Source organism: Scyliorhinus canicula, chromosome 8 (genome assembly GCF_902713615.1).
Source record: "Scyliorhinus canicula chromosome 8, sScyCan1.1, whole genome shotgun sequence".
NCBI lineage: Eukaryota > Metazoa > Chordata > Chondrichthyes > Carcharhiniformes > Scyliorhinidae > Scyliorhinus > Scyliorhinus canicula.
The window spans coordinates 7,625,574-7,639,142 of record NC_052153.1 but is presented as its reverse complement, the minus strand read 5'-3'; the positions used below and the strand labels follow the sequence as shown (position 1 = coordinate 7,639,142).

The 13,569-nt window shown below is 51.4% G+C and overlaps 1 protein-coding gene across 1 annotated transcript in view; it reads right to left on the bottom strand.

The window, feature by feature from the left end:
* The window catches only part of gda (guanine deaminase), a 54,233-nt gene that overhangs the window by 18,044 nt on the left and 22,620 nt on the right, over positions 1-13,569 (bottom strand). Inside the window, exons 6-8 of the mRNA XM_038804107.1 lie at positions 11,367-11,394; positions 9,116-9,223; positions 1,473-1,580 (exon numbers count right to left, since the gene is read on the bottom strand). Coding sequence (XP_038660035.1) covers positions 1,473-1,580; positions 9,116-9,223; positions 11,367-11,394 — 244 coding nt within the window. The remainder of the gene's footprint in view (positions 1-1,472; positions 1,581-9,115; positions 9,224-11,366; positions 11,395-13,569) is intronic.

Here is a 13,569-nt window from a genome sequence, read left to right as displayed (position 1 = left end):
TGCAGAGTAGGTGGATTGGCCACGCTAAATTACCCCCTTAATTGGAAAAAATAATTGGGTACTCTAAATTTATAAAAAAAAAACAAAAAAAAAAAAACATAGAAACATAACCTTAACTTCCAACAGTTTCCAGTTTGTACATTTTTCCTCATTAACCCCCCCCCCCCCCACCCCGTGACAAACAGCTCCTCCAATATAGTTATGAACAGCCCCCGCTGTACCTCGACACCCTCCTCCGACCCCCTTTGGGTAAATTTGATTTTCTCCAGCCTGAGAAACCTGTACAAATCCTCCAGCCAGGCCACGACCCCCGGTGGTGTGGCCGACCTCCAATTCAAAAGTATCTGTCACCGGGTAATCAGAGAGACGAAGGCAACACCATCCGGCCTCCTTCCCCTTCAGCAGCTCCGACACCTCCGACGCCCCAAAAATCGCCACCATGGGGTCCGGCTTCACTTCAAACCCTCTAATCCTCGATCGCTTCCCAAACACCAAACGTTCTCCAACTCCCCACACCCCAGCACATATGGGCATGGTTCGCCGGCCCCCTCCCACACCTCTCGCACCCGTCCACTACCTCTAGTAAAGAGAATGCAATTGACAGTGTGAACCAGCAATTCAGATCCAGAAAGAAGCTGAGATTTCGTGCCAGAACACGTTTGCTGAAATGGTCACATTAATGGAAAAGCATAAAAGACATTTTCCTGCTGGTTAAGATTTCCTGCAGATTGGGAGCGGGGTTGGGGGAGGGGTGGTGGAGTGTCATATACCCACCCGAGAGGTCACTCACCCCTTGGGTGTGCCCCACACGGGGTTCTCGCCTCCTCCACTCGAGGCCGGAGCTCCAGTGACAGAAAGTAAATAAAGACTTGTGTTCCCCCAGCGCCTTTCACAACTGCAGGACATCCCGAAACACTTTACAGCCCATAAAATATTCTTAAACTATAGTCACTGTTATGGTGTAGGAAAAGTGGTAGCCAATGTGCGCACAGCAAGATGCAAAAAACATCAGCCTGCTCTTCCACGGTGTTGGCTTCGGGATAAATGTTTGAGGACAACTCCCCCGATCTTCTCCATTGCCACGGCCACAGGATTATTGAAACCCACCTGGGGCGGCGGCGAAGCGACAGGACTTTGGTTCAATGTCTTATCCACAAACTGTGACAGTGCAGCACTCCTTCAGTCCTGCACTGGGAGGGGGGGATCAATCCAGAACTTTGCTACTTGAGTGTTTGGAGAGTTGAACCAACTTTGAGTCAGAGGTACAAGTACCATCCACTGAGGTAAGACTGACACCCAAGCAGTAGAAATAACTGGGAGCAGTCGTGTCAGGCCTAATTCATTATTGGGGCCTGTTGTCAGGCTCCTATCCTACATGTGGACTGGGACTGTGCACGCAGTAAGGATCATGGAATTCAGGAACCGTTTTTTTTCGGTGGTATTTCGAAAGAAGAGCAGTGTTGAGGACCAACCTTATCTGTCAGGAGGCCGTGTCTGTCGTAAACGTCGGAATAATGCTTGCAGGTCGAAAAGGTTTTCTTCACAACCTCCACCTCTTTGCAGGACTCACTTATGTGACTCTGTTTAGAAAAATAACAGGATTCATTTGCATTGCAAGAAAAAGGAAGAGGAAAGGGAGGTGGAGAGGTTTAGGGCAGGAATTACAGAGTTTAGGCTCCGGGCAACTGAAGACACGGCTGCCAATGGTGGAGGGATTAAAATCGGAGATGCGCAAGAGGCCAGAATTGGAAGCTCAGGGATCTCGAAGTGGTGTGGGGGTGGTGGAGGTTACGGAGACAGACAGGGGATGAGGCCATTCAAAGGTTATAGAATCCCTACGGCGCAGAAGGAGGCCATTCGGCCATCGGGTTTACACCAACCCTCTGAAAGAGCTCCCGACGTAGGCCCACTCCCCTGCCCTATCCCCATAACCCCATCTAACCTGCACAACCTTTGGACACTAAGGGGCAATTTATCACGGCCAATCCACCTAACCCGCACATCGTTGGACTGTGGGAGGAAACCGGAGCACCTGGAGGAAACCCACGCAGACACGGGGAGAACGTGCAGACTCCACACAGACAGTGACCCAAGGCCGGAACTGAACCCGGGTTCCTGGCGCTGTGAGGCAGCAGTGCCAACCACTGTGCCCCCCGTGGCACCCATTTTAAAATTCCATCAGCTGCTGCGGTGGGATTCGAACCCTTATCGCCAGAGCAGCATCTTACGTCTCTGGATTACTAGTCCAGTGACCAACACCACTCCTGTCGCCATCTGTAAGAGGCATTCTTGAATCAGACGAACATTTGTTTTTGATTCCATCACTAATATATTCCAAATTTATTCAAATTTTGCCTTCTGCAGTTGTGGGATTTGAACCCATTTACTCAGAGTGTGAGCCTCAGTATTGTTAGCCCAGTGACATTACCACCACGCCACCAGCTCCGCCGGAGAGAAGGACTTGGGCACGAGGAGGAGTATTTTACAATTAAGACGTCGGCGAACAAATGTAGGTCAGCAACCGAAGGATGGTGGTGAACGGGGCTCTGTGCAAATTAGAATGCAGGCCGCAGGCATTTTGGACAAGCTCGTGTTTAGGAAGGGTGGGAAGGGGAAGGTCAGGAGACCATTGGAATAGTGAACTGCCGAGGTAAGAATGGATTTGGATGAGCATCCAGCAGCATGTGCGATGAGGCAGGGCAGAAACAGGCGATATTATGGAGGTAGAAGTCAGCAAGCTCTCCCACTTGTCTGTCCCTCCGGTGTGATCGAGGCTGAACACAACTATTGAGTTTGCCGAGAACGAGAACCAATTTCCTGGAGGCCAGTGGCTTTCTCTGATTGAAATTAAGACAGCGTTTAGGAAGCTGTTAGCAGCAACTCTGAAACTGACATGAACGCAAACGGTTGGCCATTTGTAGTGTGTAGATCAGGGGTGGGCAAACTTTTCCGTGCAAGGGCCACATTCAGAAATTCACAATTTTAAAGGGCCGCATAGTATATTAATTAATAGTCCCGGTTGTAACCAATTAGCGTGCAGCATATACCTCAGCGCTTCCCCCGGCGGCATCCTGCCTTTAGCCCTCTTTTTCTCTACTTTTCAAAAATGGCGCTTCACCCGGTTATGATTCTGGGCGCCTCATATAGAACATAGAACAGTACAGCACAGAACAGGCCCTTCGGCCCTCGATGTTGTGCCGAGCAATGATCACCCTACTCAAGTCAACATATCCACCCTATACCAGTAACCCAACAGCCCCCCCCCCCCCCCAATTAACCTTATTAAAAAAAAAAATTGTTTTTTTTAATTAAAAATTTTTAATTTTTTTTTTATGACTTGATCTTGGCGGGCCGCATGCAGCCCGCAGGCCGTAGTTTGCCCACCCCTGGTGTAGATAGAGTCACTGAAGAGAAAGATTTTCCAAGGGCTGATGGATGGGTGCCATTGGAGACAGATTCAACGCGATTGACAGAACGACCAGGTGTCACGTGAAGAAGAACTTTTTATAGTAACATAGTGGGCTGGATTCTCCACACTCCGACGGCAAAATCGCGTCCGGTGCCGGGCGGAGAATCCATTTCCACGCATGGAATCGGGACCGGCGCCGGTTCCTCGATTCTCCGAAAAGTGACGTACCCGGGAAGTACGCCGCGCATCGCCTACCTGCGACCATTGCTGGAGGCCGGCTCTGCCATTCTCTGCCCCCGACGGTGTGGGCCGAATCTGGTGCCGGCCGTTCGAGATACTCACGTGGCGGCTGCGGACTTAGTCCGCGGCTGCCAAGGTCCGGTGGGGGGGGGCGACCGGAGCGCAGGGGGTGGGCCTCAAATGGGACCGGGGTACTTTTGGGCGGGCGGTCCGGGTCGGGCGCGCAGCCGATCGGAGGCACTATTTCCGCGGTCCAGCTCCGTGGTCTGAATCCACCATGGAGCATGGCGCGTCCGCTGGAGACCACCGCTGTGCACACGCGCGGACTCTGATCCGGACGTGCGGGGTGTGGGGAGGGGTGGGGGGGGGAGCTGTATCAGCAGCTGGAGCTGCGAGCTCCAAGACAGCTGCCTGCTAGCCCCCAGCAAGAAGGTGAATGAGTGTCAGTTTCCACGACGGCGTGGGGACATAGTCCCTGAAACGGAGAATCCAGCCCTGGGTTAGGATCTGTCTATGGGATGGTCGGCACAAAGGCCTGATTTTCACACGATGTGCACGCATGGTGGACATGACTTCAGTGGCCGTGTTCCCGGTCCTGCCCGAATTCTCGTGATTGTGATTTAACGTTAGCTGGCCGCCAGCAAGAAACACATCTGGATGGGGTCAGCGGGGCCAGCGAGGGTGGGAACGCGGTGGGCATCGGGTACAATGGCAGTGAATTCTGCCCTCGGCCATGGTGAGTTCTGAATTGGCACTGTCCAGTGCGGGGTCCAAACAAACCTGTTGGACTTTAACCTGGTGCTGTAAGACCTCTTACTGTGCCCACCCCAGTCCAACGCCGGCATCTCCACATCCTGGGGTCCATAGGGGCAGAGGAAATCGGGGAGTCTCAGGAGACATTTCTGCCCAGGCGTCTGAAGGCTGGGGAGAAGATCTGAAGCGTTGGGCCCATCAAAGGGTCAGGTGTGCAAAGGGGTTGGCAACGTTCACATGCCTCAAAGGGAAGGAAGTGGGATGAGGGACAGGAATGGTGTGGTGCTGGAGGTGGAGGGCTGAGGATTCAATGGAACTCTGCACTTAGTTACAGGGGAAACGTAGCCATGACAACGTGGAGAGAACGGCCACTGGTGGTGGGGTTGCTAACCTGGCAATCCTCACCAGCCATGAGGGCACATCATGCTGGCTTGGTGGAGGCGGGAATTGTCCAGGGTGCCAGCACCCGGTGGACAGTTGGCGACGAGGACCCTGCTGAGCGTCTGGAGTGGGCGATTAGGCGGCAAATGATGGATGTGCAGCGGAATGCACAGGGAGATCCGGCAGAGATCCCTGAGATTCTGCGAGTCATGGTCTCTGTCATGGAGAGATTCTGCGAGTCATGGGGCGAGATTCTCCCAAAACGGGAGAAATCGTAAAGCTGGCGTAAAACCCGGGCGGGTTTTACGGCAGCGCGCCCCTTCCCGACGGGGGACCGATTCTGGTCCCCGGTCGGGGCTAGCAGCCCAACGCCGTAGGCTCCGGCAAGACGGGCTTAACAAAAATCGTTAAGCCCGCTTGCCGGAGTTAGCGCCGGCTGACGCGTCATATGACGTCAGCCGCGCATGCGCAGTTTGGAAGACTCAAACCCGCGCATGTGCGGGTGACGTCATCGCGTTTTTGCGCGAAACCCGCGCATGCGCAGGCCGGGTTGCCCCTCAGCCGCCCCGCGAATGGATACTGCGGGGCGGCGGAAGGACAAGTAGTGCGCGGGCATCGGGCCCGCTGCCCGCGATCGGTGCGCACCGATCGCGGGCCCATGGCACCCTTGGCACGGCCGTGCCAATCGGTGCCATGGTTATTAATAGCGAGTTTGTGACGCCGTTTTTACGAACGGCAAGACCAGGTGTGTTTGCCGTTCGTAAAAACGGCGGAAAGGGCTGGGACTTCGGCCCATCTAACAGCTGAGAATCGCTGCCGGCCGTAAAAAAACGGCGGCAGCGATTCGGGTCGGGACTTCGGCGGGGGGGGGCGGGAGAATAGCGGGAGGGCGGCAAAAATGTCGGTAAGGCCCTACCGCTATTCTCCCACCCGTCGTGGGGGGCGGAGAATTTCGCCCATGGTCTCTGTCATGGAGAGATTCTGCGAGTCATGGTCTCTGTCATGGAGGAGTCCTTGTGGAGCATAAACACTGCGTTGACCCTGAGCTATGAGTGCACAACCTCATCCATCGAGTGGCGACTCCCATGGAGAGGCAACTCCAGGGACAGAATTGAGAGTTCCTGGAATTACCTTCGGACATCGCAGTCCCTCACACAGGGTCTGGCGTCAGTAGGTCACTGCCAGTGCGGGAGGAGGATGTGGCACCGGATCTCTCCATCAATGGTGAGCAGGAAGGTCTAGACTCACCTCACGATTTCTTTAAGACACCACAGCCAGCAACGTGCCTCTCATACTGCTGCCAGCGAGGGGGGGGGGAGGGGGGGCCCTGTTATTATTTAAAAAGTTATTCCTTTCTCAGAGTTACAGAGTCAGTGTGCAGAGTGGGCAGGGCAGGCCCTGCCTGCTTGCCCCATGAACCAATTCAAACTCAACCCAGTCCAAGGTGCCCACATGAGAGACAAACCCGATCCAAGCTGGCAAGAACATGCATCGCGCCTGATCTCGGGACTGATCCCATACCTGACCTGAGCCAAAAGGCCGAGACCTCATCAATGCCCGATGAAGGACATTGGAGGCAGAAAACCTCATTACCGGGGAAATGTTGCGACGTTGGGTTAATGGCAGGGTTCCGCGTGAGATGTTCGGAAGTGAGGTGATTGGAAAGGAGGTTCTTCACCTGAGCCTTCGTTAGGTTCTTCCTCTGAACCCCGCCTCAGGGTCCTGCCGGTCCAGTGGATCCCCCCCCCCCCCCCCCCCCCCCCCCGAGAGAGAGCCAGATTATACAGAGCATAGTACATAGAATTTACAGTACAGGAGGAGGCCATTCGGCCCATCGAGTCTGCAACGGCTCCTGGAAAGAGCACCCTACCGAAGCCCACACCACCACCCTATCCCTATAACCCAGTAACCCCACCCAACACTAAGGGAAATTTTGGACACTAAGGGCAATTTATCCTGGCCAATCCACCTAACCTGCACATCTTTGTGACTGTGGGAGGAAACCGGAGCACCCGGAGGAAACCCACGCAGACACGGGGAGGATGTGCAGACTCCGCACAGACAGTGACCCAAGCCGGAATCGAACCTGGGACCCTGGAGCTGTGAAGCGATTGTGCTATCCACAATGCTACCGTGCTGCCCCTAAGTACACAATGGCAGTGAGCGACACTGACTCTGGCGGATATTGCAGACGCCCCCAGTGTGGTCCGAGCACCGGAACCTCACTTTCAGCAGGCCCGTTGTCCTCCCCACCATCCCTCTTGTGGATACATGGCAGAGATTGTATTTCTCCTCTGCCTCGGATGCCTGAGAGATGACATCAGTCATTCTACACTGTCACCAAGCAACCCTCTGACAAGGTGAACTGGGGCCTCGAAGAGCCTTGGCACTTGTGGGTGGCACAGTAGGTAGGCATTGTGGGGAGCCGCCAGGTTACCTCACACACACCTGTAGAATCTGGGCCCTGTGGTCACAAACAATCTGAACATTCATGGCGTGAAACCCCTTCCTCTTGATAAAGGCCCCCTGACTGGCCGGCAGGCACCTTGATGGCCACATGGGTGCAATTGACGGCACCCTGGATGCGGGGGAACCCCACAATTGCAGCAAAGCCTCTGACCTGCTCAGGCTGGCTGACTTGATATGTGCTGAAATGAAGGAATGGTCTGGACAGAGTGGTAGTCACCAGCTGTGTACAATGCACAATGACTGCGAGACTCCGCAGAGATCACCAACTGACCTCTCGGAAAGACCCTGAGGTAGAAAGGTGAAACGCCACAGTGACCTTGAGGGCACCCACACAACTGGAGGCTCCCTCCAGCCCAATCACCTGACAAATGGTCGTGACGGTTTCCCTGGGAAACCGGAGCCTCCTGCGGCGCTGGGGCTTCAGTCATGTCGAGGTGGCCGAATCACTGCCTGTACAGCCCGGCCCAGGCCCAAGGGTAATGCCTGCGACCACCTGGCCTCCTCTCTCTCTGTCCCTTGTCTTCCCCCCTCAGAGAAGATGCTCCCTGCTGAGTAGACCACACCCATCTGCAGAGATGCCAATGGAGCATGCGAATCACAGATGTCACAAGGCTGAAGTGTCCTGAAAGATCCAGGCTGGATGCTCGAAGTGCCAGAGAAATGTTCACAGTACTCCAAACCAAACCCTCGTTAAACTCCCCCAAAACTCCTTCCGCTCCCCTTTTATCTCGCCCTTGTACACGGAAAAGGCAAAAACAGACTGGCCGCCTATCCACGTTGCCTGTGCGCTGACCGGAAAATCACACAGGCAATGTGATATGGGCGGCACGGTAGCACAGTGGTTAGCACTGCTGCTTCACAGTGCCAGGGTCCCAGGTTCGATTCCCGTCTTGGGGCACCGTCTGTGCGGAGTCTGCACGTTCTCCCCGTTTCCTCCGGGTGCTCCGGTTTCCTCCCACAAGTCCCGAAAGACGTGCTGTTCGATAATTTGGACTTTCTGAATTCCCCCTCCGTGTACCCGAACGGGCGCCGGAGTGTGGCGACTCGGGGATTTTCCCTGCAGTAACGTCACTGCAGTGTTAATGTGACCCTACTTGTGACAATAAAGATTATTATAAATTATTATTATATTCTGGTCAGTAGCACTGTTAATCATTTAAATGAGCTTCCTAATTATTGGAGAGAGGGCCTCCGATCCACGTGTGAGTGCGCCATCAGGACCCGTGAAATCACGTGAGAATACGTCGGGCGTGCGCCTGCGCGGGCAACGTAAAACTCTGCCCAAAATCAAGAACGGCTTTCAAAAAGGAACTGGATACATTTGTGAAGGAGAGAGATTGCGAAGGTACGGGGCAAGAAGAGGGGAGTGGGGTTAACTGGATCACACTTTGAACGAGGCGACGCATGTTCGATGGGCCGAATGGCCTCCTTCAGTACTGTAATAATCTGTGATTCTACAGGTTTAAGGGGCGGGAGGTGTGCGGTGTCATTGCTATTAATGCCGCCTGTTTTCTCTTTAAAAACACTTTACACTTGAACATGCCTCAGTGACAGATTGCGGTTCAAATCAGAAAATCCGGTTCGTTTCTTTTGTTCTCACAGATTCGGAAATTGATTGTGGGAACTGTTCACACGGGGGTTGCAAAAAAAAAGAACGATGCCGACCGCATTCCAGGGGAGTTTAAATTCTCGCTGTAACTACTTTTTTTTTTTTTTTTTTTTTTTTAATTTTTTTATTGGAATTTTTTACAGAAAATATAACAAAAAGTATAGCAAAAAGCAGTAATATGCAACTAACAGCCCATAACACCCACAATTCCCCCCATACCGTAACATCCTCGCTGTAACTACTGAGCGCGGTACCTGAATATGTAAGTTGTTGTGGGTGACGAATGACCCCAGTCGTTGCATTAATTCTGCAGAGCAGCTGGGCACAAAACGAGGAGTCACAATGGGTTTTACCAGAGGGTACTGCAAATAAAACAGCAAACATTGGGGAATACGACCATTTCAACACCTCTGACCCGCTCGCTGAATAGGTGAGGAATTCGGCCCTCGTACATTTGAAGCACATTTTTCCATTATAATTAAGACCAAAAATGCTGGAAATACTCGGGCAGAATCTGTGGAGAGAGAAATGGTGTTCATGTTCCACACCCTTCATGAGAATTGGTGTCACGGGTTTGCCTGGTAAGAGCAGTAACGCAAACCTAACAAGACATGATTGGATGCGACCTGCCCAGCAACAAATGGAAATTGGCTGAGCAGGTACAATGCTCAAAAGGCCGGATGAGATGCCTCTCTCCCAGTAATGCCATTATAAGGCATCTAGATCAAATCATAGAATTTACAGTGCGGAAGGAGGCCATTCGGCCCATCGGATCTGCACCGGCCCTTGGAAAGAGCACCCTACCCAAACCCACACCTCCACCCTATCCCCATAACCCAGTAACCCCACCCAACACTAAGGGCAATTTTGGACACTAAGGGCAATTTATCATGGCCAATCCACCTAACCTGCACACCTTTGGACTGTGGGAGGAAACCGGAGCACCCGGAGGAAACCCGCGCAGACACGGGGAGAACGTGCAGACTCCGCACAGACAGTAACCCAAGGCTGGAATTGAACCTGGGACCCTGGGGCTGTGAGACAGCAGTGCTAACCACTGTGCCACCGTGCCGCCCTATGTTCATGGCAAATACATGGCAGATGCACTGTAATGCAGATAAATGTGAAGTTACGCACTTTGGATGGAGAAACAGAGTATTATTTAAATGGTGATAGATTGGGAAATGTTGACGTACAAAGGGACCTGGGTGCCCGGGTACACCAGTCACTGAAAGTCGGTATGCAGATACAGAATTTTAGGAAGGCAAATGGTATGTTGGCCGTCATTGCAAGAGGACTTGTCTACAGGAGGAAGGATGTCTTACTGCAGCTGTACAGGGCCTCGGCGAGAACACTCCCGGAGTATTGTGAGCAGTTTTGGTCTCCTTATTAAAGAAAGGATATTCTTGCCATCGAGGGAGCGCAGCGGAGGTTCAGCAGACTGATGGCAGGATTGTTGTATGAGGAGTGGTTTGGGTTGACAGACCTGTATTCACTGGAATTTAGAAGAATTAGAGGGGATCTAATTGAAACATCAAATTCTGACAGGGCCGGACAGAATGGAGGCAGGGGTGTTGTTGCCTCTGGCTGGAGGGTCTAGAACAAGGGGTCACAGTCTCAGGGTCCGGGATGGGCTATTTAGGACGGAGATGAGGAGAAACCTCTTCATTCAGAGGGAGGTGAACCTGGAATCTGTGAAGGCGCCAAATATATTGATTATATTGAAGACGGAAACAGATTTCTAGACTCTAAAAGTCTCAAGGGTTATGGGGAGAGTGCGGGGAGGAAGGCATCGAGACAGGGGCTCAACATGACCATATTGAATGGTAGAACAGGCACGAAGGGCCAAATGGCCTCCTCTTGCCCCTAATTTCTATATTTCTTAACTTAGCCCATTACCTTCCCCTTTTCGTAGGATCACAGAATTTACAGTGCAGAAGGAGGCCATTCAGCCCATCGAGTCTGCACCGGCCCCTGTAAAGAGCACCCTACCTAAGCCCACACCTCCACCCTATACCCGTAACCCAGCAACATCCCCTAACCTTTTTTGGACACTAAGGGCAATTTAGCTTGGCCAATCCACCTAACCTGGACTGTGGGAGGAAACCCACACAGACACGGGGAGAACGTGCAGACTCCGCACGGACAGTGACCCAAGCCGGGAATCAAACCCGGGTCCCTGGCAATGTGAGGCAACAGTGCTAACCACTGTGCTATCTTGCCGCACCACCACCATTTAATCACTCCTGTCTTCCAGCCTATCACGGGCCTTCCTGTCCCCTCTTTCCATGCCTCTGCACTTCAAAATACTCTTACACCCTAAAAAAGCTTTGTCTAGGGATTCTGCAGAAGAGTGACGTGGACTCGACATGTTAACCCTGATTCTCTCTCCACAGACGCTGCCGGACCTGCAGTGTTTTCCCAGCACTTTCGGTTTTCATGAAAGATTTTCAGTGTCCCCGGCGTTTTGCTTTTGTAATATCAGTCTAGGCACGTCTGTCTTACCTCCCGCCTGGCCAGTTCAGCGACGAATCTGTGAACAGCAACAACAATTCAAGGTCAGCGTCTTGTGTTGCTGTGTTTTTCGTCAGATATACTTTTGGCATCCAATACCAATCACAACATGTGAAGCATTTCTAAATGCACAAGATGATACCCAATAAGAGGCCAGTGATAGTTGAATTTTAGCACAAAGGTAATAGTCAGCAATAAATTCAAGTTCTGCACCCTTGGAGTTGGTGCTTTGTGAATGGGTAACATCTGTCATGATATGCAGGCACACACACATAATGATATACAGACAAGCAGCTAATGGACACAGAGAACAGGACATGACCAATAAGCAGGCAGGACACTCAGGGGTGGGATCTGACTATAAAAGACACGAGGCACTCGCACTCCACCTCTTCCCACTGATGAACAGTCAGTCAAGGGTGTTGTTACAATCTCACACCTCCAGCACGTGGCTAAGAGCTAGTCTGGTTCAGTCAGACAGAATAACCACACTTAAGTTAGCAGAGAGTCAAACTCACAGAGAACTGTGCTAACTGTGCTATTAGTTCAATAAACCTGATTGAACTAACTTCAAGGTAGGGAGTATCTTTCTGATATAAACTGCATCCAGTTGCAGCCAGTGTTAGACCAGTGTACCTAACACGACATGGTACCAGGAGACTGTGATCATGCTCTGAGTGAATGTGTCATACAAACACCCTCATTATTTATATATTATGCATGGATGACCTATGATCTGTTGAGGCCACAAATTCTTGAATCCCCCCCCGAAAAAAAAAACTCTCTGTCTCTCTTTTTTTCATTTCCCACACTCCTTGAAAACTTTCGTCGCCCGTCTCAACGTCTCATTACGTGTCAAATTTTAAAGTGCCCTTGAAGAATCCTGGGATGTTTTCCGATGTTAAAGACGCTATATAAATATAAGTTGTTGCCATTGAATGACCTGGAGGTTAGTTTAAAAAAAATTAATTTCGGGGACGTGGGCGACGCTGGTTAGGCCAGCGTTTATATCAAACATTGTCAGCTACAATATGCTGCTCAGCAATCTGGAACAAGTATTCTGCATGTTTGATGGAACCATCAATTCACTACACACGTGCTTTAAGATATGAACAGTGGTTTTAATCTACTTACAACAGAGCCAGCCTGTTCCGCATTGAACTCTCGATGAACTGAACGACTGCTCTGAGCATTGGTATTTATACAGCAGTCCAGGGGGAGGAGTCGTGGGTGGAGCCACGGGTGGAGCACTGTACAAACTCCTAAGCATTCCCAGCGCTACTCCCCCTAGTGGTCGGGCAACGCAACTGCGCTTACAAATGCATGGTCTCATGTATATACAATACAGTGTGAATTACGGAGTTACATTCACCACAATGTTTGAATCCAAATCTGGATTCCTGTCTGTTTGGCTGTCCCTGTCCTCTGAATCCAGGAAGCACAAATGGAGACACTTTTGGTAATCCCAATAACCCTGAGCTGGCATTGAAGATTTATGGTCTTCAGGCATCTTTATATTAAGCAGCAACTCTACAAATCTCTTTGTTACATTGATAGATGCCGAAAACTATCTCCTAAAGGCTTCTTCATCATAACACTACACTGGAAAAAGAACTATCATTAGCCAAGAGCTCCAATACTATACGATTATTTCTAAGAACATTTCCTAATATCAAACGGCACGGTGGCGCAGTGGTTAGCGCTGCTGCATCACGGCACCGAGATCCCAGGTTCGATCCCGGCACCGGGTCACTGTCCGTGTGGAGTTTGCACCTTCTCCCCGTGTCTGCGTGGGTCTCACCCCCACGACACAAAACGATGTGCAGGGTGGTGGATTGGCCGCGCTAAATGGCCCCTTAATTGGAAAAAAATGAATTGGCCGCTCTAAATTTGTAAAACTTGTCCAAAGGATGTCTGTTTCTATTAGTGACTGAAGAAACTGTAAGACTTTTAAAAAAGTTTCAATAATATATTTCTTTAAAGTCTAACAGTTTCTTCAGCCACTAATAGAAACAGACATCCTTTGGACAAGGCCACTGAGATGTGAGGTGGGAAGGCTGGGAACACTCCCACTTCCTTTCTATGGCAACGTCATTGGCCACCATCTAATTGAGGGACTGAATGGCCTACTTCCCTTCCTATGTCTCCATCCACCTGCCGTCGTTGCAAACCTGGTTCTGATCCTGTGGGGAAG